We start from the raw sequence: 22,717 nt of genomic DNA, 5'->3' as shown, positions 1-22,717 counted from the left end.
CCTTTTGTGCAATATGAGCACCTTGCCAAATCTTGGGAACACTTAGGACAAAGCCATAGATGGAAAAAGCAGCTGAAGTCTTCACAAAGCAAGAAAACAGCAGAAGCTGGAGTGAGAAAAGTTAGTTACAATTCAGACACCCAATGCAGTGAAGCTGCAGAGGGAATTGCCCAGCACACGGGAAGAACCCATCTGAAGTGACAGGGAATAAGTTCTAAAAGCAATGCTTTTGCTGCCAGTCCCGTGCATGTAGTAAGCAACAGGATTAAGATGGTTGTCTCCAAAAGACAAACCTCCTAGCTTCACTCGCTCGGAGCAGAAACAAGAGACAGGAGATCTTGAGTTGCATAGTTTATCTTACTGAATGAAAGCTGCTGCCAACATTTGTAGTCTGCAGCTTTTTCAGGGTTATCACTCGCCATTCCCTCTATGAAAGATGCATTCAAAGCAACATCGGCTGTTACAGCTTCAGATGTGGCTGCATAAACTGACATGAGGTCATTGAAAACAAGAGTTCACTCGCATGGCAGTGAGGTCAGCACAGTGCTGGGTGAAAGGTAATCAGGAATTTCATAAGGCCTTATAGTCCACACTGATCACACCTTCTCTTCCTTTTTGAGAGCGCCTGAAGCTCTGAAAATACATCCAAGGATGAACATTTTCTATTAAGTAAACTTGCTATATTGATAGTTTACAGAAATACACGTTACTATTTTTAAATATAGGCTGAAAGTGAGACAGCTCATTTTTATCTCTTTTCCACAGAGTTTAAAGTATGTTTTCCATCCTGCCTGAAGCAGCGTGCACATTACAAAAAGCAATGAGATCCTTGTAATCGTTTACAGCAAGACAGGATGCCCACTAAGACTGACAGGAAATATTAACCGCATGATGCATTTTGGCCCATCTGCCTCTCAGAAGCCACGTGCAGGATTCTGCTGCTGTTTTCTACAGAGGCAAAGCAACCTGTGAAAGACAGATGTTTCAGAAATTCACCATGCGAAGTTACAGGTCCAAGAAATCCACATCACTTTTGTGCTCTTAAGCAAATGTGCACATCGTGCAAACAGTTTCATTAATACCGTAAAATGGGAATTCCGATGTGGGCTAAACACCGAGCACTGCAGGTACTGACACAAAGACTCAGTATGGCTCTTGACGACTGAAGACTGAGTATTTGTCCACTCATGTCTCACACCGACAGTGTTTTGCACAGAAGCCAACTCCATCCTTAGCAACTTTTTATGCCTCTACAACACTCTTTATTCCAAAGCACTTCAGTGCAGTCTCTTGTGACAAAAAAAATAGTAGTCAAGCCATTCTTAGATAGGTCACTCCATCCTTTGCTTCCAGCATTATTTCTATACAGCTCAGAAAGCACTGCCTTCCCAAAGACCACTCCCCACTGCCCCAATGATCTTGCTCTTGCACCTTTAGACACAGTAATAAGAAAGTGTCAAGCAGAGAAAGTTGAGTAAAAATAGTTTCTTCAGAGGAAATTAATGATTAAAGTGCATGTAAATATTTAAAGCCACAGGCTGAACCACAGTCTTTGATGAAATGCACTTTAATACTGGTAATGCCTTCAATTCTTCCAGCCGCTATAGGAAAAACTACTCCTATGAAGTTGGAAGCAAGGTTGCAATCCAGAAAACCTGCTAAAGATTTCTGGTTTGTCCCTCTAGAGGCATCATCTCCGTTGCTGATAGCTGGGGCTGCAATAGTGACTGCTCCTCTGAAACAGCCGGTCTCAGTTGTTTCTGTGGCATCCGTTTCCATGATCTTGTCTCTGCAGCAGGAGACATAAAAACAGCAGCCCTTTGTCAGCAGGAAGCTGACAAAGGGATCCAGTTTTTACAAGAGCACAGGTTTAGAGAAAACCCAACATACAACAGATAGTATTTTAAGTGTTGCAACCTCCCCGCTCCTAGAAAACTGGCATTGAGGAAGAACCTATGCTGGAAGAGCAGGGGGCCATGTTTAAATCCGGTGGAGCTTCTGCCCAAGCTCTGCCAGGCTGACAAAATATTTCTAGATAAAGTAACAGCTCTCCATTTTCCACACAGAGTTGCTTCCCAGGTGTAACAAGGGAAGCAAACATAATTATCTTAGGCAGAAGTTGACAAAGTTGCCAGTGTTAATGCCCTGATTTGTGCTATAAAAGCCCTGTGATGTTAACACTTGCAGTATGAGTGGGCCTAAATTTTACCTTTCCTAGAAAAAGCACCACGCATTTGGGCTACTGAGTCAAAGGGAGGAACAGCCCCTGCTTTTCTCAGCAGCGTTTCCTGCCCATTTCTACCAGAGGTAAGTAGAAATGGCATCTCCTTCATTCTCATTATTTGTTCCCAAACTCTGACCAGGTCCATACCCACCCTAATTCTTTATTTTCTCAGCTCACAAGTGATGCTGCTACTATTGAGGGATGCTGTGAAGCAATTTCATGAGCAAGCTGGCCTGCCTAAAATTTCTGTTACCAAAGACATAATAACATGCCAAGAGTAGCTGCTGAGCAGAAAGCTAAAAGGACACTGAAGACCTTTCTTCATGATTTAATTTACCTTCCGGATTTATTTCTGAATCACTGGTGTTTCCAGGGTCTTCCTTAAGAACTCCCACATCCTTTGCCCAATTTGTCCATTTAATTTCTTCCACTCTGGATAGACAAAATGCAACAGACACTGATGCATGGAGCATAGCATTTCAGTCCGTATCTCATTGTCCCGCAGCATCCCAACCCAGCTCATCCTGCCAACGCAATCCTAATGGTTTGGCTGTAGCAACAACACCCTACAGAGCTTTTTTTTGAGTAAAGATCTTCCGTAGTCTAGGCTCCACGAGGTAAATCTTCTTCCCCTGCATACTGTGTGCTGGTCTATGTTGTTTGTTTTAAAATACTCCAGTTTCTCCCAGGGAACATACTTAATACAAAGGAGAAGATTCCACTTTCTATACGTGCTCCATAGCCCATAACACCCTGGAGTTACAGAAATGCTGCCTGCAGTTTGGTTCGCTGGGTGGAGAAAGGTTCAATCTGCTCTCCCAGCCCCCATATGCGAGGAAGAGTGCTGCCCCCTCGTGTTGCGCTCAAGTTGCACGTTCCTGAGCGAAGGGGCCACCAGCCTGCACCCCTCCCACCACAGCCTGCTCTGGGCACAGCTATACTCGCAGCGGCAAAGAAAGCATCATTGCAGACACCCTGCCACCATAACCACTTGCACAGATGTGGGTTAAACAGGACATCTTTTGGTGACAGCATGTCTTGGTGACAACGCTGGCGGCTCAACTAGCTCTCAAACTTCCAGTATTGCAATCACCAACCAATTTGTGTGTACCCAGAAACATGTGGTTGAGTCACTCCGTTGAGTCAGTGCTGAAATTCCCTGTGGCAGTTCAGGGCTACCAGCTTATGAATCATGGGAACCCATTACTAGGCTGCAGTGTAAGAGGTAATGGTACACCTGTCTTACCTGAAACACCATCTCTCATCTTTCTTATTGAGGCCCACTGACATGAAGCAGCCAGATCTCCTCTTCCCTCCTTGGCGCCACAGCCAGGCCTTCTCTATTTCTAGAATAGCAATAGCCCTCTGAAAGAAGAAGTCCATGTCAGAGAGAAAACAGGGCATACAGACCCCAGCCCCTCTTTTTGATTAAAACTTCCCCAATCAGCAACTACTTTGACTTAGAAAATCACTTTGGAACTCAATCCCAAAGCACTCCTTAGCTTAACAGTATCAGTCAGTTGCTTACTCTCTCAAGTTACTTATGTATGTTGATCTGGACTGGCTGGTAGCCATGCAAACAGCATGAGTTTTAAATACATCTAAAAGTGATGTTAGGATTTACCCCCAGAGTGGCAAATTTATGTAAAAGAGAAGTTTATAACTGAGGCTTAAGACAAAGACAGTCACTGTCATCTCTGATGTTATGAGACTCAAGTAGGAGTTTGGGCCACGACATAACTGCTGAGCAGCACCGTGTCTCACCTGCAGCTTCCAGACACTTTTGCTATAACCAGAAATATCTGTGACAGTCTCGCTCATGAGCGCAATCAGCATGTTGAGCAGAAGAATGTAAGTGAGGATCACAAAGAGAAGCAGCAGGAGCATGACGAAGTATCTGAATCTGGCATGTTCCTGGAACTCCAGGTCGCCCATCCCAATGGTGATCTTGAAGAGCTCCAGGGAGACGCTAAGCAGCCCGCCGTACATAGCATGGCTCCCAGCGCTCTCCATCTGAGCAAGAGACTTGTTCTGAGAGACTGAAGGAGCTTCCCCCATCAGCGTAACCAGAGCTATGAGAAAAACAGAATTTGAATCCTCCTCAGAAAGATTTACTTCTTGCAGCCCAGCCTATAACATAATGCTGAGTAAGTCCTTACCTGCAGCAAAGCCAAAGAGGAAGATCATATAAACCAAGAGGAAACGCAGCAGATCTCTCAGGATAGTCTGAAACACAAATCAGGAGGAAGTGCCATTCTTTCTCTCACATGAAATCACCAGGATGATCTACTGTTCTCACACATCATAAACCAACCCCCAGTAACAATACTGAAAGCAAGTTGGAAAATCCTTTTATCCAGTTTAAGAAACTACTAATACATGTTAAATTACTTCCTCGGGTAAGTAACATCATTAGTAGCTTAATCTGAGAGTACTACATGAACTTCTTTGTTATGTTTGCATGAACAGGTTCTTTGAAACAAATAAATATCGTGTCAGTTTCCCAGTATGGCTGTTTCCAAATTGTTTCAACACACATCTCTTTCTTTTCTATCTCCATTGGGTTTCACACAAGTGGTGATCAAAATTCTTTCCTGGCACCTCGTTTCACCTGCTTTGTCTTGCCTTTCTAGTCCCAGACTCCTTCATGGACCTGGAAATCTGCCCAAGCGTAACAGTTCCAGGGAATCTGCACCAGTTTTGACTGCTAGTTTTGAGTCATTTTATGACAAATGGGTAAGTGTCAGCTGCTCTCACTTGTTATCTTCAAAGATGGCAAACTAGTGGTTTGCCGCAACTATACTTCCTTGAAGACACTGATCTAATTGCCTTCTGCAATTTCTTTACTTCCATAGTCAGTACATCAATTCCATTTATGGTTTTCATGATCCTGAGAGAAGAAAAGTAATTGCAGGATTTCTATTAGTTCCTCACACCCAAAAGCTTTTCTTACAGGTTTTTTCGAGTACTGACCTTCTGTATCATGACACTGTAGATCCCAGTGCGTTGAAAACCCCGAGTGTAATACAGCATGTTCACCCATCCCAAAAGCAGGGAGAACACCATCACCGCCACATAGTTTTCTGAACTTGCACCATACAGCACTGCTGACAGCAGCAATGAGAAAGCCTGGATGAAGCTGGAGAGAAGTAGAGTGAGTGACACAGTGACTTACCTCAACAAAAAGGCCCATTTGCAGATCTGTTGTTTTGCAAGGAAAAGCAAACACATTTTACGAGGCTACACGGAGCATATGAAGTGGCAGTTAATCAGACACATAGTTTATATAAGCATATCCTGTTATAACCAGACCCATAAACTGTTGCAGTTTGTTATGAACTGGTTAATCTCACAGTATGGAAACTCTGAACTGCTTGATGTAACTCACATAACTGATATAAAATGGAAAAGAATTTTAACACTTATGAACACATGCACACATACATGCACACACATGCATCTACACACATTTCTCCTCAGAAAACTGAGGGGTTATTTTCCTTTTGACCAAATCTGAGCCATAGTGACCGTATGGTTAAAAACTTGAGCTCTTTTTCTAATAAGTATACGTTCTTAACTGTGGAATAACTGAGGGTCTGACCTTCACCATGTTCAGCTACAAATCCAAGGACAGACCCTACCCAGCAAAGTCCATTACAACAAAGGGTTATGACAAAATGCAGCAGGTAGGAGAAGCAAGCAGGGAAAGGACGGAAAGAGGAGACAGTGGCAGAGAATCAATCTTTCCTGCTCACCATCTCTCTAGTAATGTTAAGGCAACTTAGCTGCACACAGCAGAGAACCAATTTCACTCGTGCTTTCATTGTGCAAAAAACCCCAAGAGACATACATCAAGATCTCAATGCAGCTGTCAGAACACATAGTCTTCAGGGACTGGCGTCTCCTCCGCAGGTACAGACTCTAACAGAGAAAAATCAATGGTAGCCATTCATCAAAACAACAGAGCATGCCAGAGAGTGATTCCTGCCCGGCATAGCCTATCGCTCAGGGGAGAGGCTTGCTCCATAAGCGCCTCTTCACGCTTTCATTTTCAAGATCCCAAATTTCAGCTAGTCATCCTTCCAAGATGAAAAAAAGGTCTTATTTATAAAGGGCAAGGATAAACAAGGGCTGAATCATGGCTCAGCCCTGTGTCTTTATTAAGCGACTGCATTAAATGCCAAGGATGCATTTTAGTACCATATATATCAGAAGTCTCTCATAATTGCTTACTGTTGTGAGCCTATTCTTCCTCCGGCCCAGCAACCTGGCTTGTGCCCCCCCGTCACTGCTAGATCACACTGACACTGTAGGTGTCTCAGAGCAGGATTCCCTCCTGCCATCCACTCATGCACAGCCTGATGTCAGGAGAACCGAATCTGTTGCCTCCATGTCAGTGATGGTTTCCTTTTTTTCTTTCTTACAATGAAACTAGATGAGAGATCCCCATACCTGAGCAAAGATTAGATAAATGCCTCCTAGCAAGATAATGATCAGTCCAGAGACCCACAGGAAGCCTCCAGCCGTGAACTCCACTGGAAATGAAGGCTGCAAGATGAAAACAAAAAAACCCAAAACACTGAAGACAGGCAGAGGTAGTGATGATAACCACCCTGTGCCTTTTAAAACTCAGCTCCATCCATTCAGGTCTTTCCAGATAAAAGAAGATTGGGCCTACCTTTACCCGTAAGGGTTGATAGTACGCAATGGCTGTAAAGATGATCATGAATGACAAGTATGAGACAAAACTGAAGTAGAATCTCTTGGAAGCAAACGTTTCCCATTTTTGCTGAAGTAGTTTGTTCAGTGGCTCCAAAACTACCATCTTGTACCGATTCTGTGGAAAAAAAAAAACAACAAAAATGTACCCATGTGTCAACAGGAATACAAATTCACCAGAGGATTGTCTTTTTCAGGGTTGGAGTCCAGTGGCTCCAATTAGGGTACCCCTAAGGGTTTATTCAGTCAGGCCTTTCCGTATGAAAGAAATCAATCATCCCATAAGAAGTTACTTCTGCTTGGCTTCATCAAGGTATTTGGACACACCCAGGCTTAGGACAACCAAAAGATCAAAAATTTCTCTCATATTACAGATTATCAGAGGCATGCCAAGCAGACTATAATTAATAAAATATGCATATACTTCCATCACACGTTTCTCTTCCAGAAAAATGATCATGTGAAATACCACATTAACTTGAAATGATTTGCATAATTATACAGCAACACTATAGAAAGGCAGAAAAAATGTTGCTGTCTTTGACTTTTAGTAAAAGCACTCACCGGTGTGTCACTGCTGTATGCCAGAATCTCCAGCACAGAATTTTCCTCAAAGCTGTCTATAGAGGACAAGTCATAGAGAGACACATGGATAGGTCCGTAGGTCCATTCAGTGAACTTGCGTGACAGGTGCCTGTACACTGGGTCTTTGATCTCTCTTTGGATGATGTGCTTGAAGATCTGAAGAGAAACCGGATGCATACCAGAAAAACACATACGTAATGAAGGTATAGAATGACACAAGCACAGCCAAGTCACCTTCAAATACAGGACACCTGGCTTTCTGCATTATACATTTTGATATATCCAAACACCAGACTATCTGGCTAAAAGCAGGCAATCTAACTACACCTTGTATCAGCTCTTCCAGGAGTAGAACCAGTTTTGGTCCAGACCAGCTGTCTTGGCTGGGACAGAGAACAGCAGCAGCCAGCTGAGACTGTGTAGGACACTAACTGGAGTGGCCTGGAGGAGGCCTCCTTTATTCTCTCCTGTGGCACTGCCACTGTCAGCAGCATTACTACGGGTTGGGTGCAAGACGCTCCGACATCAAACCCCACTGCTATGCTGAGGATGTATGCTGCAGTCTTCCTTGTTTCTCAGCAACCCCAGGGATTCCCTCTGGTTGTTTTTACCTCCACTTTGCCTGTCTTGGCAGCAAGCTGCAGAGGATTTAATCCATCGTAATTCACTATCTCCTCCAGTTTCCACGTTGGGTCAACCTTCACACCTGCCTTCAAGATCTCAACGTATGTTGTGCTCACAAACTTGGTGTTCTCCTCAGTGTCATCTGCAATCATCACCAGGGCATGAAGGACGGTGTTGCCCTGTGTATCCTGCTCCTGGAGCCTGGCTTTCTGGTGGGGATTGTTTAGAAGATATTCCACCACATCAGGCTGGTTGGTACAAGCAGCCAAGGAGAGGGGAAGTTCACCTGAAGAGATTAGGACAGTATTTGGAGGGGAAGCAGAAAGGGGTGGAAAAAAATTAAAGAAGAAAAAAAGCAATTCTAGGAAAATATATTTAGCCTATAGTTTTACCACTGGAACACAGAACAAGTTCTTTCTCAGCGTCTCTAGATTCAGAAAGGGTTTTGCAGTAAACAATTACTCCTTATTTCTGGGGACAGCTGAAACACTTTCCCAGACCCCTAATTTGGCTAAACTAACCAAGTATTTGTCTCTGGCTGAAGCCCCTCAGATGGGATTAAATACATAAAACCAAAAGATGATTGCAAATGATCATGGGACACCTCAGTCTGTGAAAGGATTCTGCCATTCGAATAAGTCAAGAGCTTGATTACAGGACAGTGGAGATGGCAACCCACACACAGAGGGGCAAACCCAACTAGAATTAGCAGCATCACATACAGTAAGGCAATAAAAAAAAGGGAAGGAACGTGTTCCACACTGACTCACCAAAATAAAAGTAAACTCCTTCTTTCTTCTTCTTGAAGAATTCACCATGGGCTCTGGCATGGACATCAGCTCCATTCTCTACTAGAAGTTTCACTAAATCTAGGCTCCTTTTCTCTATGGCAATATGGAGTGCTGTCTGGCCTAAGGAAACAGGCAAAACCTATCACGCAGTGCCCTATCAGAGGGAACAGGCAAAGGACTCTTCAGCAAAGCACCGTTTCAACAATCACTATGTTCTGCATAGCAATCCTGCAGTCTCAGTGCTAGGCAGGGGGTGGGTGGCAAGTGATGACTTTCAACGATGTTCGTTGGAAAAGCACGTTGGAAACACTAAGTCAGAAGACAAGCCCCAAGACTATAAGAAATTTAACACAAGACCACGCAGTTACCCCTGCCTGGAACTAAGATCCCAAGCAGCTATGAGGGGATAAAGACAACTATACCACGTACATGACTATGCTGCATGCCTGCTATTAAAAGGATAACCCAACCAGCAGAACTCATTCTTTAATAGCAATATACTATTTCTTTTTCACTTTTAGACATTCTTTTTAAGCTCTTTCCAAAGCAAACCCTCTCATATTTCCTGGGTTATTAAACATCTATCATTTCTGTTTTACAGACTGAGAACAAAGTTGCAGAAGTGAAGTGTATAATTCAGGGCTGAAGAGGATGTAGACCAGAACCAGAAATCAGAACTAAAAGGTGAGTAGGCTGTTACTGTAACTGCACCAGAACTGTGGAACTGCAGTGCTGCATAAGCTCCGGTTCCCCTCTTTTTCCTTGTATCTGCACGTCACCTGTCGAATGGGGAGGCTGCTCTGACACAGCATCAGAACAGAAACCTTACCTCTGTAGTAACAATCAGAGCATGTCACATTGACAAGTGGCCTGGGATTCTGTGTCTTTTGGTCTATTTCCAGCAAAAGTGGGATTGTGTCATTCTTTCCATTTTTTAAGTTCAACAGAGCTTTCATTAAGCAGGTCTTCCCAGTCTTTGCATCTAGTAGAAAAAGAGTATTGAATGGGTTGTGCATGTACTTTGCACATATCTGTGTTACTTGATTCAGAACTTAACTGTCACTGTAGGACCAAATAATTATTTTAAAGGCCTTACTCAGTATTTTCAGTCTGCAGTAGACGCAAAAGCCTTAGGATATATATAATTAATGGCATTCTCCATCCTCAGGGGGACATTAGGAAAATAAAAGAACGGACAGAGGGCCGGAGAAAGCAAAGAACCACGAGCAGGTTCCCCTGCTTCCCTCCTACATTAACAAGTGCTGCTTCTGCTAACCCTGTTTATGGAGTACTGAGTAGGAATCTACCTGTGTATTCAGAATTGGTGAGAAATTTGGAGGTCCTCCTTAAATACTCAAGTAAACCATCCAGTGCCTCAGGGCTGCCCCTTGAGACTGCGCTGAAGAGCCTGTCTCTGTCAAAGCGATTGGGGTCCTTTTGGCTATGGAAGAAATGCAAAGCGTTAAGAAGTTCTGAAAAACAGAAGACAAGAGTGTGCAATAAGTTCTAGTGGGACGATGTAAGAAAGGAGGGAGGCAGAAAAGTTTGGCAGAAAAAACAAGTATTTTATTTTTGAGTCAAGGGAAAAATAGAGACAGCTATTTCCCAGAATTCTCTTAAGTGGCTGCTCTTTCCATCAGCTGGAGCTCTTCCCAGATCCAGTCTGATGTGCAACCTTGGAACACATCCAGAGCACAAAGACAGAGAAGCCCAAGATAGCTGCAGGACCAGAATCAGTCCCATCACATGGTGTGAAGCACTCTGTGAGCTAGTTTACATCCCTCCCTGGCAAGAACAGTTCATTTGTACGGGGCTCCATGCTAAGCTGCTCTTACACCCAACTCGGTTTATTTGGTGCTAGTTCAGATATACCCAAAATACACCACAACACACACCATACACGTACCTTCCAAGTGGAAAAGAAAAGGGCTAGTATGTCCCCTTTCTGCCTTTAGTTACATGCCACCAGATTCCTGTAATATTCCTGTATTGTCACTTTTAGTTTAGACTTTGGTAAAGTCTATAGGCCCCCACCAGCAGGGATCAGTACAGACCAGCAGGGATCCCACCCTTGTCCAATATCCAAGTTACTCACTTGCTGACGAGTCCTGGCCGATAGTTCAGATTAATCTTGACTTTAGGAGGAAAGTCACTGCTCTCCTTCTGATAAGGTGTCTCCAAGGGCCGTGGCTCTCCTTTCTTTCCACGTAGCGCTGATCTTTCTTCTCTTTTACTAGATGCAGGTTTATCATCCTGGATACTGTCATCTGTTTCTAGCAATCCTATCAACCTGTTCCTCTGACCTGGGCCCGGCTGCCCATTTGTGAAGTTATCCATTTCTAGTAGAGATGGTCTTGCAGATCACCAAAGACGTTCCCCACTGGGAGACTAAACCTGCAAGGGAGAGGGAGAATTAACACAATTTGTTCACAAACCTAGAATGTGTACGGTGTGGCACACACATAGAGGAAAGCATGTTTCCAGGTCCAGTGTTCCTACAGTTGACTACAGGTCCCTTGAGAGAGAGATTCAGTAAAACTCTGCACAGTGGGATTATTTGAATAAAGGATCGAGGCCTTAAATAGGGTACCGCTGGAGAAGTTCAAAAGCAGTTCATGAAATACAGGCAACTTGTCTGCAGAACATCTGAACCCCCTTTGTGAGATGACCTCACCTGTTGGCAGTAGCACAGCGTCCTTACATAAAAGGCAAAGAAAGTGGATCTTTAGGAGACTACGATCATTGTTCTTGTCTCAGCGCAGCCAACACAGGCTAGTCACCAAGTGGCCAAAAAGATAAGATTAACTGTAAGCCTTCTTTGGAACAGAGTGGTAAGTTTGTTCATGTTCTCTGTTGGTAAGAATGACAATATTTCTACAGGGGAAACATATGCACAACTTATGTTCCACTCATGCATTCTCGCATTTCATCCTGGGGCAAAATGAGTGGGATCTCCCCAGTGTTTGGAGATGTTGGCTATCCACGCGGGCACAGGCTTTGAACTTCCAGCTCCACAACACAGGCAAACACACACCCCGGCTGCCACACAGACACTCACAGCCCTCAGAGCCTGAACACAGCACAGCTCTCCCAAGACCAAAGCTGGATCCAGATCTGCTGTACAGAGAGCATCAGTATTCATCAGAGCACCCAGCCAGCCCGCTTCTCTCATCTAGTATGTCCTGTACTCCTTTTTTACTCTTTTGAGACATCTCTTTATATATATCTGGATACATCTCGGATCCACACCCAATGCAAGCTATCTGTAGTCTTCATATGACTACAGATTCATGCACAGTTTGTGAGGCAGCGAGGAAACATCCATGATTACCAACCTGAAGCAGAGCTTTTTTTTAATAACTCCGTCTTATTCACATGTACTCCCTCCAAATGGTTAACAGGTTTTCTCTGAAGAGAAATCTCCCTTGCTGAGACTACAGCCAGACTCCATAGCCTGCACCAGCAAAGAGGTAAATTGACACAGCATAAGCATTCTGGCATAGATTAGGATATGAAGAAACATAGTTCTAGGCAGAAAACAGCCACAAAACATCTTTATGCAGCTCACAGCACGAAATCCAAGGGTTGATTTCAAGACAAACCACTATGGTAATTCAGTCATTCAGTTTAGTCTGCACTCTAATGACAAACATCCCTCTGCACACACAGGCATACACCCTGTAATCCCATTTCAGACTTATTTCCTCCCCCAAAACACTTACTGGTACATTTGCCGATCCTTTAGAGGGCTATTTGTAATTCCATAATAGTTTGCTTGTGCTTTTCTGTCTTCCTTTCCCCAAAATCATTTCTCAGCTGCAGTTTCCATCTCTCCACAGCACTCGAGAGAGTTATTTAGTGTCAGTCTTGTACAGACAGACTGTCTGGTTTAAAAGCAAGAGCAAAATGGTCCTAAAAAAAAAGACCCTATAATATATGCATCCACTTTGTGCATCCCTAGGAAACACAGAGAGCACTCTCTGTTTGCCAGCTCAACTTTCACTTCACTTCTCTACTCAAGAGCCAAGTTGTTTCTTTCTGCGACTTTACCAAGCCATTTTGAGTAACGCAGCACAAAAAAAGCCCTGCCGTCAAAAGAGGAAGAGCACAGCACTTACCCCACATTGCTGCAAGCTCCACCCAAGAACTGATCTGACAAGGAGTCCCAACGGATCCTTCAGAGGGTAAATAATCTCTCAGTAGAAATCAAGTCAAATACCAACAAGCATTAATAAGCATGAAAGCAGACTCCAAATTATTTACATCCATGGGTGAGAGTCCTCCTCTTCTGCAGAGAAGACCACGCTCATATTAGCACTCTATTAACGGCACAATGTTGAACTCCTAGTTGGTGGTGGTCCATGAGAGAATCCAGGCTGCCTGTGAGAAGGAATAACCACGGATTATTGTAATTCACTCAACTGTATAGCTTTTTGCAAAGTGAAGAAGGGCTTGCACAGGAAATGACTAGATAGATTTCTCAGTAAAAGAGAGAGCCAATGAGTGCAGTGCTCTTATATGGGAAAGCTGGCTGGCTATCGCAAATTCATAATGCTTAACCCCTGCCTGCACATATAGAGGCGACATCTCGTGGCTTTCAACAACAGCCCACTCAGATCTCAAGGGAGGTGGCTGATTTGACCCTGACAGTGCTGGAGCCCGTGGTTTAATTGTGAGGTTTGTCACAAGGCTCCCTCAGCCCCAGGACAAGTATGCATCCAAACATCCGAGGTCAACTGTTTCTGTGGGAAGCCAGTTCTCACACTTCACACACCCCAGTTAGGAGGCAGCACAAATCGTATGAGACAACAAACTAGCCAGAACATTACCCTACGAAGTACACGGTGTCAGCTGCTCATCACAAGCACAGGAGACCGCACAAAGCAGCCCCAGTTCCAAAACACTTAGGCCACTGGTTACTTAATTGGCCAGCAGTGCCCATTTCTTAATGGGCTGGTTCTCCAAAGGAGCGCAAGTCTTGAAGAGGCTTGGAGGTTCTGGGAGCATGGACTGACCATCCCTACAACTGACTGTAGCTGAGACCATGCACGCACACTAATACCCCTTCACTTGTCACTCACAAAACAGGACCCCTCGGAAACAGAGGGCATCAGCCCACACCACGTGTCTTAGTTTTTTCTCTCCCACTCCTAACAGAACCGGGGCCTGAGGAAGCAGCGTGATCGTTATTTCCCACAGCGTCAGTGCAGGATGACATTCAGAACCCAGAGTCTCAATGGCCTTCCCCAGCACAACGTTGCTGCCTAAAGCAATCCTTATCTGAGAGGACTGCAGGATGATGCGGGGCTTCCTGGAATGTGGCTCTCACCCATAGAAACATTCCCAGATGGCTCCTACTTTGAGTCAGATGCAGGCTGCGAGATGACCTTCCTATAAATACCCCCATTAAATGGCAGGGTGCCTTTTCCTCTTTCATGGTTTTGCATGAGATCACAAGCTTATCTCTCAGATTCCTGTGTTTCAAAATTAAGCTGATCCAGGAACAATGCAAAGCTACTTATTCTTTCCAGGCTTAATGATTTATTAGGACCCACAGAATAGCCTATAAAGAACAAACATATGCAGATAAATGCAAGACCAGATCTCATCTCTCCTCTCCCTCATTCCAGCCTTGCGCTGATTTAGTTCAGTTTGCTTTTGTCGCGTTACACTTAATTTACTGTGATATCAACAGACGTAGATTCAGGCCCGAGAGTTTAGCTCAGACTTACGGGCTTAAATCCTCTTGGGCTTTCCCCCAGCTTTCATGGGAGTCAGCCCACCGTTCTAGCCAAGGAATGAAATAAGCCCACAAAAGTGCATCATAACAGAGTTCTTTATGCGCATCTGGTTTTAATAGCTTACACAGAGGAAGGAGAATGTGCAGCTTGCTGGGAAAGGAATCACTGCCAGCTGAGAGGTCACCACAGCAAAACAGAAACATGGAGCTGCTGGAGGAACACAGAAACATTTGTATGCATACACACATCTGCACATGCTTTCCCAGGGAGTACACCAGGGTAAACACTTGCACTTCCATTTCAGAGAAGGGAGAAGCAAGGCAGAAAAAAAAAAAATACAAGATCTGCTCAAATGTGCAACTGCTAGTAACAGTGTTCCGAGGTCAGTAATGGGATTAGGTCGCTGCTGTGCACTAGCCAGCTGAGCTGGTTATGATGCTTAACAAGCATCTTGCCACCAAAATTTAAAATCCTGATAGCTGTTAGGAATTGGGGGAAAGCCATCCAAAGCAGCATGCAGGGAGAATAAAAGCAGCGATTTAATTTCATCTATCTGCCAGCCTGAGTTTTCAAAAGCAACACGTGATCCTCTTGCCTTTTGAGGCTTTTATTTGGGGGAACAAGGAGGAATCTTGCAATTGCTCAGTGCTTATTTTGCTGATAAAAATATGTCTGACGGCACTAAGTTTCTCCTGACAGGAGAGACACATTCTGTGGAAACCTTAAATCTGGGAAAAGATAAGTCAAACTCTTAACTACTAAGTGAAATTTTAAGTCAAATCAATAATTTTTTGTTTCATAATATTATGAAATATTTTCATAATTATGATACAATTATAGGTGATATATGAAGCAGCACAATAATTCATGGCAGGAAAAGCAATGACTGGAACCTGCTGAAACAGAAGACAAAAGGAAGCATGAGGAAGATGGCTTTCTGAAGAGATGGAAACAAGCACATTTCCCAAAATATATATTCTCTGTTCACCTAAGTGCCCATTTTTACCAAATACTGAAAAATGTAATACTCTCATGATTACTATCATGTTTTCTGTATGCTGTAAATAGAAGATCAAAGCCACTTACATGTGTCTGTAATTTAATTACAGCATTGATCTGTAGTCACTTTAAGGGGAAGCAGCTCAAAAATCGTCTTCGCAGGAGGAGGGAAGCCTGTAATAACAGCGTGCAAGGGTAACTCTCAACATTTTCTCCAGAACAACAGGTAGGCCAGTGCTTCATTCAAACCTCACGAAGGCCACACAGCTAAAAGAGAAAACTGTTTCTTTTAAAGGTGTACTTTCACACTTGGAAAAATATCAAGTATTTTTGCAAGGCCAGACTTTTTTTTCATGCAACTTAATGTAAAACCCACAATGAAGGGATGAATTTTAGCAGCTCCATTTGTTATAGTTACACAGATGGGATCCTACACCTCTAGAGACGCCAGCCAGTGCCCAATCTAAAATCCAAATATTCTTAAGTGTAATTCTTTGCCAGAACTTGTCTGATAGCCCTGGGGACTCAATTAATTTACATGACAGTATTTCTGTAACTACTAGACTTACATCATAACATTTAAAGGCTCCTATCTATACGCTTCTCAGGCCTTTGAAGGAACCATCCACTTCTCTTATTCCTTAAATGGAAGTATCTTTGTACTTGATGTATCCCTTTCTGTAGGATTACAGCCTGAAGGAATGCTCCACTGACAATCAAATAGCAGCAAAATATGAAATCCAACGGTAATGTTAAATAACACTTTTGTGGAGAAACAGTGACATCCAGTGGCCGTTAAGTAAACCTGAATTCCGGCTGCTTATGAAAACGGCCTCTATAGGAAATTCTTCAAAAATAGCAAAAAAGAGTTGCAAGCATACACTTGTGAGAATTATAGTCATTCACTTACTGTTTGTATCAAATAGTTAACAGAAACGTGTCTAACTTAAAAACTCAAGTTCCAAATAAGGCTGTTTTTAATGATGCAGCAATGTTCCGTAAATATAAAATTGTGCAGCCAAGGATCTTTGAACGCAGCTACTATGCAATGCCTTTGGAACTGCAGACAAGACTGCAAAATTAATGAGGTATTCCCGATGTTTCTCTGCCTCAACTCTCACTTTCCCTATATGATTTTGTTTTGGGGCAGTTGCTACCACAGCAAAACACTGAACATATCCAAAACCCAGTGTAACAGGGTTATCTCATTTGTCGTCTTAAAACAGATAGAAGTATTTTTTTTTAAAAGCACAAAAGACAAAAACCCTGAAATCTTGGAATTTTCATTTTTTTTAAAGAGAGAAGAAACTAGACATTAATTGAAGCTATAAGAAAAAACAAAGCTCAGGTTGCAGCAGGATTAAAAGATATCAGAATCTGTTGTCTATACGGGACCATTAGGATTATTCCATTTTAATAGCATATAGATTGTGGCTAAAGCCTATTAAATTCTTATTTTAGTTATGAAGTTGGCTCTAAGCAGATTGAATCGAGTTACCACTACATTGTAAAGAAAACAAATGTTGTACCTCAACAACATCCATCATTCATATTGCCTGATACCTCTTACTTTGTCTTTTGTTCATAACTTCTTCAGTATAAACAATGCATGTTATGCAAACTCGTATTTACATTTCCTTGTAATTTATATACATTTCCCTAATTCACATCATTTTAGGTAAACTGCAAAGATTTCTCTTTATTAATGAAGAAATCCCTTGCAATCATCTCTTCCAGCTAGTGACTGCCACCTCTCCCTTAGCTGGGGGATCAGAAGCCTCGATAACACAGCTCCTACCAGAGAAGCAGAAGTCCAGCGCAAGCACCCCAGCGTCCTCGCAGTGAGCCATCTGAGAGTCCAGCTCCGCACGTCGCCCGGGGTAGTGCTGCAACACGACAGCATCTGGGGGTTTCACTCCTTGTACTTTGGCTTTCAGGATATGTTCTGTGCCATTTCTAGTAAGTCAGTTGATTTTCAACACAAGCCTCACCTAAGGAAATCTTCCCACAGCGCTGCGGAAAACAGCACACGGACACATTCAATTTCACACAATCGGCTCAGGCTGCCTAAACCAGGCCTGAGCTGCTCCCCAGAGTCACAAAATGCCTGAACATTCCCCCCCTCTTCCCACTCCTTATTACCTCAGGTGCAACACCAGGCTGAAGCAGGCTCCATGCATGGCTCCGCTTACGAACCATCCACAAACAGGACCACCAGAAGTACCAGCAGAGGCAATGGTTCAACATAGGTTTGGCTTGGGCTGAATAAAGCTAGAGCGAGCACACACCGGGAAGCTGGTGCAGACCCACTCAGACAGCTACACCTCACGTGCCCAGGGTCCCTGCTCTTGCAGGGCAGACCAAACCCCAAAGATAGCTCTGCACAAAGCCAGCCTAACATCTGAGTTCCACACCATATTTGAGCAACGCTTCTGCAACAGTTCTCATTCAGTAACTGACTCTGGAGAAAGGCTACCTGCCATTTACAGCCTTGTATCTAAACCAAAGCAAACTGCACCTGCAGCCTGCATTATCTGACCAGTGTCTGTAACTGTTACCATGCAGCATAACTTAATTATTAGCAGAACTTGAGAAAGGACATCTCTCAATCATGAGCCAGGGAAGATAAAGCAGCTGGTTTTACCATGGAGCAAATCAGCAGCAGAATTAAGGAATGTAGTTATTCAGTGCCATATCTCCTCTGGACTACTATGAATTGCACGGGGAGTTTATACGCTACTGAGCAGACAGCAGGCGGTGAGACACCCAGTCAGAAGTGACAGAATCAGAGAATGGTTGAGGTTGGGAGGGACCTCTGGAGGTCATCTCATCCAGCCCTCCTACTCAACCAGGGCCACCTAGAGCTGGTCACCCAGAAGCACGTCCAGATGGCTTTTGAGTATCTCCAAGGAAGGAGTCTCTACAACCTCTTGGGGCAACCAGCCTAGGAGGCTAAACTGGAAAAAGCAAAACCTGGCTAAGTGGCTAAACTGCAAAAATCAAGGAAAGGCAAAAGCAGCAATTGCAGGAAACCCTGAGTAATCTCAGGAAAGTATCTTATGGTAGAAACAGCAATCGTTCACCAAACTTTATATTTCTGCTAGCACAGCTATGTATAGTAGACAGGGAAGCAAGCCCTGCTGCTGGAAGAAAAAAAAAGAAACCTTCATGGTTGTAACCATGAAAACCACACTGAACTTAGCTACAGTGTGCAGTTTTCTATGAAAACAGTAGTGCAACACTTTGGCCATGATTGCATGCCAATCCATGCTAAGAATGCACTGCTAATACAAGTGCATTACTTACCACACTTGGTAATGATAAATTGAAAGCTGAAACTCAAGAGGAACAAACTTTCACAGCAACACTACAGTGGTCAAAAAAAAAGTCAAGGTGGTGCGTAAGACAGGATTATCAGTAAAAAGTGAAGTGCACGAGCATATGTGCATGCACTGTGCATACAGCATATGGATGCCAAGACTCCCATTTCAAGTTAAGCAGCTGTCAAAATTCAACAGATGAAGACATTGACAGCTACGATCCTTACAACCCGTTAGGTTTCTGTGAAAGGGCATATGGATGATTACATCCACCTTTTAAGACCCATCACTACACAGTTGAACCAAACCCTTCTAACCCCCACTGTAAGCCTCCCAACGCCTGTTTGGGCAAGTTTCCTTAACCCACCCCATAAAAAAAAAAAGACAACCCAGACTTTAGTGGAAACTCCCTAGCTTTTGCCATTAAATGACTGTGTAAAACTTTTACTTAAACCAGGAAATTGCTATACTGCTCCATCACATATTGCTATTCAGTATTTAATTTTCACTAGAGCCAATGTATTAAGACAGCCCCCACACCAGCAGTAATTACCCCTGCAATTAGTCCTTCTCCAGATGATGTGTTCCTGTAGTTCAGCCAGAGAAAAAACCCCACATCCACCTTTGTAAAATTTACTTTGAACAGGCTGCCACTGGAAGAAACAGTAGTTTTCCCACTCAAAAAAAAAATACAGAACTACTCACATTTGCTCACATAGCCCCCCCCCAGAGCATACTGAGGCTCAAGTCACTTCATGGCAGTGCTATGCAATGAAACTGTCCACACTCCTCTCAAGGCTGGTAGAGTCAATTTAAAGACACTACAAGTTTACAAATTGCAGCAAAACCCACCCCACTGACAGTCCTACCACCTTTATTTGGTTTCCAGCATTCTGGGGTCTTTAGCAGAAGATATTACCCTTCCTGGAAATAAAAGTTGTGTTAAACTCTAGGAAGAAAAAGTAACATGGTATTAGTGCTTAAATTAAGACTTTAATCCAGATCCGTTTCATCCACAAGGTCCTCATTATACATGCAAAGAGGCTTAAACTGCCAAGGAACAAAGCCGAAGTAAGCATGTCACTTAAATACACCAGTTTTACTAGCTTGAACTGAGACAGACTACAAATTGTAATGTGCAACAGAAAACTTTATTAGCATTTCAGACAGTTGTTCAGCAGTTACTTAAGCTTGCATAAACCTTGCATTTAACTTAATATTAAGACATTAAAGAACTACAGTGCAAACACAAGTGCTATTGGCAATCTTGCTGTCAAGCAAGATGCACAATAACTTAACAGCCACCTCTCAGGCGCAGCACAAGATGCAGGGTGGACTCCTTCTGGATGTTGTAGTCAGACAGGGTGCGCCCGTCTTCCAGCTGCTTGCCAGCAAAGATCAGCCTCTGCTGATCAGGGGGAATGCCTTCCTTGTCCTGGATCTTGGCCTTCACATTCTCAATGGTGTCACTGGGCTCAACCTCGAGGGTGATGGTCTTGCCAGTCAGGGTCTTCACAAAGATCTGCATGCCACCTCTCAGGCGCAGCACAAGATGCAGGGTGGACTCCTTCTGGATGTTGTAGTCAGACAGGGTGCGTCCATCTTCCAGCTGCTTGCCAGCAAAGATCAGCCTCTGCTGATCAGGGGGAATGCCTTCCTTGTCCTGGATCTTGGCCTTCACATTCTCAATGGTGTCACTGGGCTCAACCTCGAGGGTGATGGTCTTGCCAGTCAGGGTCTTCACAAAGATCTGCATGCCACCCCTCAGGCGCAGCACAAGATGCAGGGTGGACTCCTTCTGGATGTTGTAGTCAGACAGGGTGCGCCCATCTTCCAGCTGCTTGCCAGCAAAGATCAGCCTCTGCTGATCAGGGGGAATGCCTTCCTTGTCCTGGATCTTGGCCTTCACATTCTCAATGGTGTCACTGGGCTCAACCTCGAGGGTGATGGTCTTGCCAGTCAGGGTCTTCACAAAGATCTGCATGCCACCTCTCAGGCGCAGCACAAGATGCAGGGTGGACTCCTTCTGGATGTTGTAATCAGACAGGGTGCGTCCATCTTCCAGCTGCTTGCCAGCAAAGATCAGCCTCTGCTGATCAGGGGGAATGCCTTCCTTGTCTTGGATCTTGGCCTTCACATTCTCAATGGTGTCACTGGGCTCAACCTCAAGGGTGATGGTCTTGCCAGTCAGGGTCTTCACAAAGATCTGCATGCCACCCCTCAGGCGCAGCACAAGATGCAGGGTGGACTCCTTCTGGATGTTGTAGTCAGACAGGGTGCGCCCGTCTTCCAGCTGCTTGCCAGCAAAGATCAGCCTCTGCTGATCAGGGGGAATGCCTTCCTTGTCTTGGATCTTGGCCTTCACATTCTCAATGGTGTCACTAGGCTCAACCTCGAGGGTGATGGTCTTGCCAGTCAGGGTCTTCACAAAGATCTGCATGTTGAACTGCAAAACATACAGAAGGTTCAGCTTTAGCTACTTAGTAAAGCACAGTCCTTAATGATTTCCGATTAGCAGGACTACTATTGCTATTTCACACTGTATAAATACCAGTTGGGATTTTTGTTTTGCAGGTTTTATTAACGTTTCCTACAATCATTCTGCAACACTTTACTCTTGACTAATTAAACCTCTTTAAGACTGGGTAGCTATGTTCCCGTAACAGATTCCTTACATTGCCTCTCATCAGTCTCTTCTAGACGCCCCCCCTTCCCCCCCCCCCCCCCACTGCAGCAATGCGGCAGTGGGACGCACCACCGCAGCCTCCCGCAGAACCTCACGGTGGCGAATCGCGACAGCGGCGCTGCGCTGCTCCCCCCGCGGCAGTGACTCAGCAACCTGCTTCCGGGGAAGACAAGCACAGCCTCCGCCATTTTCACTGTAATGCTGCCTCCTCCTCGCATACAAGCCGTTTTATACACACACACACACACCCCGCCGCCATTCTCAGCGACATAGTTCAGAGTGACAAGACTCTGCACAGTCCCTTGCCCTCCCACCCCTACCAAAAAATACCGTCCGACCAGCACCCACCCCACACCTTATACCTTCCTGCTCAGAAAAATCGTCCCGCTCTTTCCCTTCCAACCCCACCCCCCAAAAAAACCCCAAACCCTCTCCCACCGCTCGACTCACGTCTCCGGCCCTGAACGTCACTCGTCAACAGTCGCCCTCTGTTCCACGGCAGCCGTAATCTGCTGCATGACGCAGACCCACCCGCATTTATGCGGTTCCGTGCACACAGGCCCCGCCCCCGTAAAATGACATGTCCATCCGCTTCCCAAAGTAGTCCCGAGTAAAAGACCGCTGCTATGAAAAATACTCGCCTTTCTCCCTCTCCAATCTCTCTCCCGGGGGCAAAGGGGTCCTGGAGTCTCAGTGTGGGACCTCAGACCCTTAAAAATCTGGAAATTTCTGAGGGCGCGGATGGATCTGAAGGACCGGTGAAGCGGTTCGTGGAAACACCGAGAAGTTCGGCATTGGTTGGTGCAGCAGTAAGAAGAGCGGGTGTTGATTGGTTGATCCGGGGGGAAGCTAGAGAGGGCGAGGAGGGCGCGGCTCTAAGGAAAGCTCTGGAAGATTCGCGTGCTGCTCGGCGCTGATTGGCGCGCGGTGAGGTCAGCGCTGTTGCTAGGGGGGAGCCGCCTTGCGGAGGCAGATTTCGGCGAAGAGGCAGCTGCGCGCATGCGGGCTGGTGCTGCTGCACTGGCCGG

The 22,717-nt window shown here is 44.6% G+C and overlaps 2 protein-coding genes across 8 annotated transcripts; both read right to left on the bottom strand.

Moving 5' to 3' along the window:
- Positions 1 to 725: 725 nt before the first annotated feature.
- Positions 726 to 16,507, bottom strand: LOC143168214 (transient receptor potential cation channel subfamily V member 2-like). 7 transcript variants are annotated; one of them, XM_076354423.1, is made up of 19 exons: positions 15,771 to 16,507; positions 14,809 to 14,894; positions 13,062 to 13,323; positions 12,279 to 12,397; positions 11,039 to 11,337; positions 10,251 to 10,384; positions 9,773 to 9,925; positions 8,923 to 9,063; positions 8,140 to 8,438; positions 7,508 to 7,684; positions 6,903 to 7,061; positions 6,677 to 6,772; positions 6,075 to 6,145; positions 5,198 to 5,363; positions 4,384 to 4,450; positions 3,989 to 4,296; positions 3,471 to 3,589; positions 2,562 to 2,656; positions 726 to 1,789 (listed from the first exon to the last, which is right to left on the bottom strand). In XM_076354423.1, exons 5-19 carry the CDS (start codon positions 11,278 to 11,280, stop codon positions 1,659 to 1,661), a joined length of 2,358 nt encoding a protein of 785 aa, XP_076210538.1. In that variant the 5' UTR covers positions 11,281 to 11,337; positions 12,279 to 12,397; positions 13,062 to 13,323; positions 14,809 to 14,894; positions 15,771 to 16,507; the 3' UTR covers positions 726 to 1,658. The 7 variants fall into 7 exon arrangements, with proteins under 7 accessions (XP_076210538.1, XP_076210537.1, XP_076210540.1 ...); XM_076354422.1 differs by lacking the exon at positions 14,809 to 14,894; XM_076354425.1 differs by lacking the exon at positions 15,771 to 16,507 and having other exon boundaries at positions 14,809 to 15,215.
- A 3,469-nt stretch (positions 16,508 to 19,976) lies between these two features.
- UBB (ubiquitin B) lies at positions 19,977 to 22,246 on the bottom strand. Its single transcript, XM_076354430.1, has 2 exons — positions 22,140 to 22,246; positions 19,977 to 21,449 (listed from the first exon to the last, which is right to left on the bottom strand). The coding sequence occupies exon 2, from the start codon at positions 21,441 to 21,443 to the stop codon at positions 20,298 to 20,300; it is 1,146 nt and encodes a 381-aa protein (XP_076210545.1). The 5' UTR covers positions 21,444 to 21,449; positions 22,140 to 22,246; the 3' UTR covers positions 19,977 to 20,297.
- Positions 22,247 to 22,717: the final 471 nt, after the last annotated feature.

This window comes from Aptenodytes patagonicus, chromosome 17, assembly GCF_965638725.1.
Source record: "Aptenodytes patagonicus chromosome 17, bAptPat1.pri.cur, whole genome shotgun sequence".
Taxonomy (NCBI): Eukaryota; Metazoa; Chordata; class Aves; order Sphenisciformes; family Spheniscidae; genus Aptenodytes; species Aptenodytes patagonicus.
The sequence above is the reverse complement of the archived record's forward strand: the minus strand, read 5'-3'. Positions and strand labels throughout refer to the sequence as shown.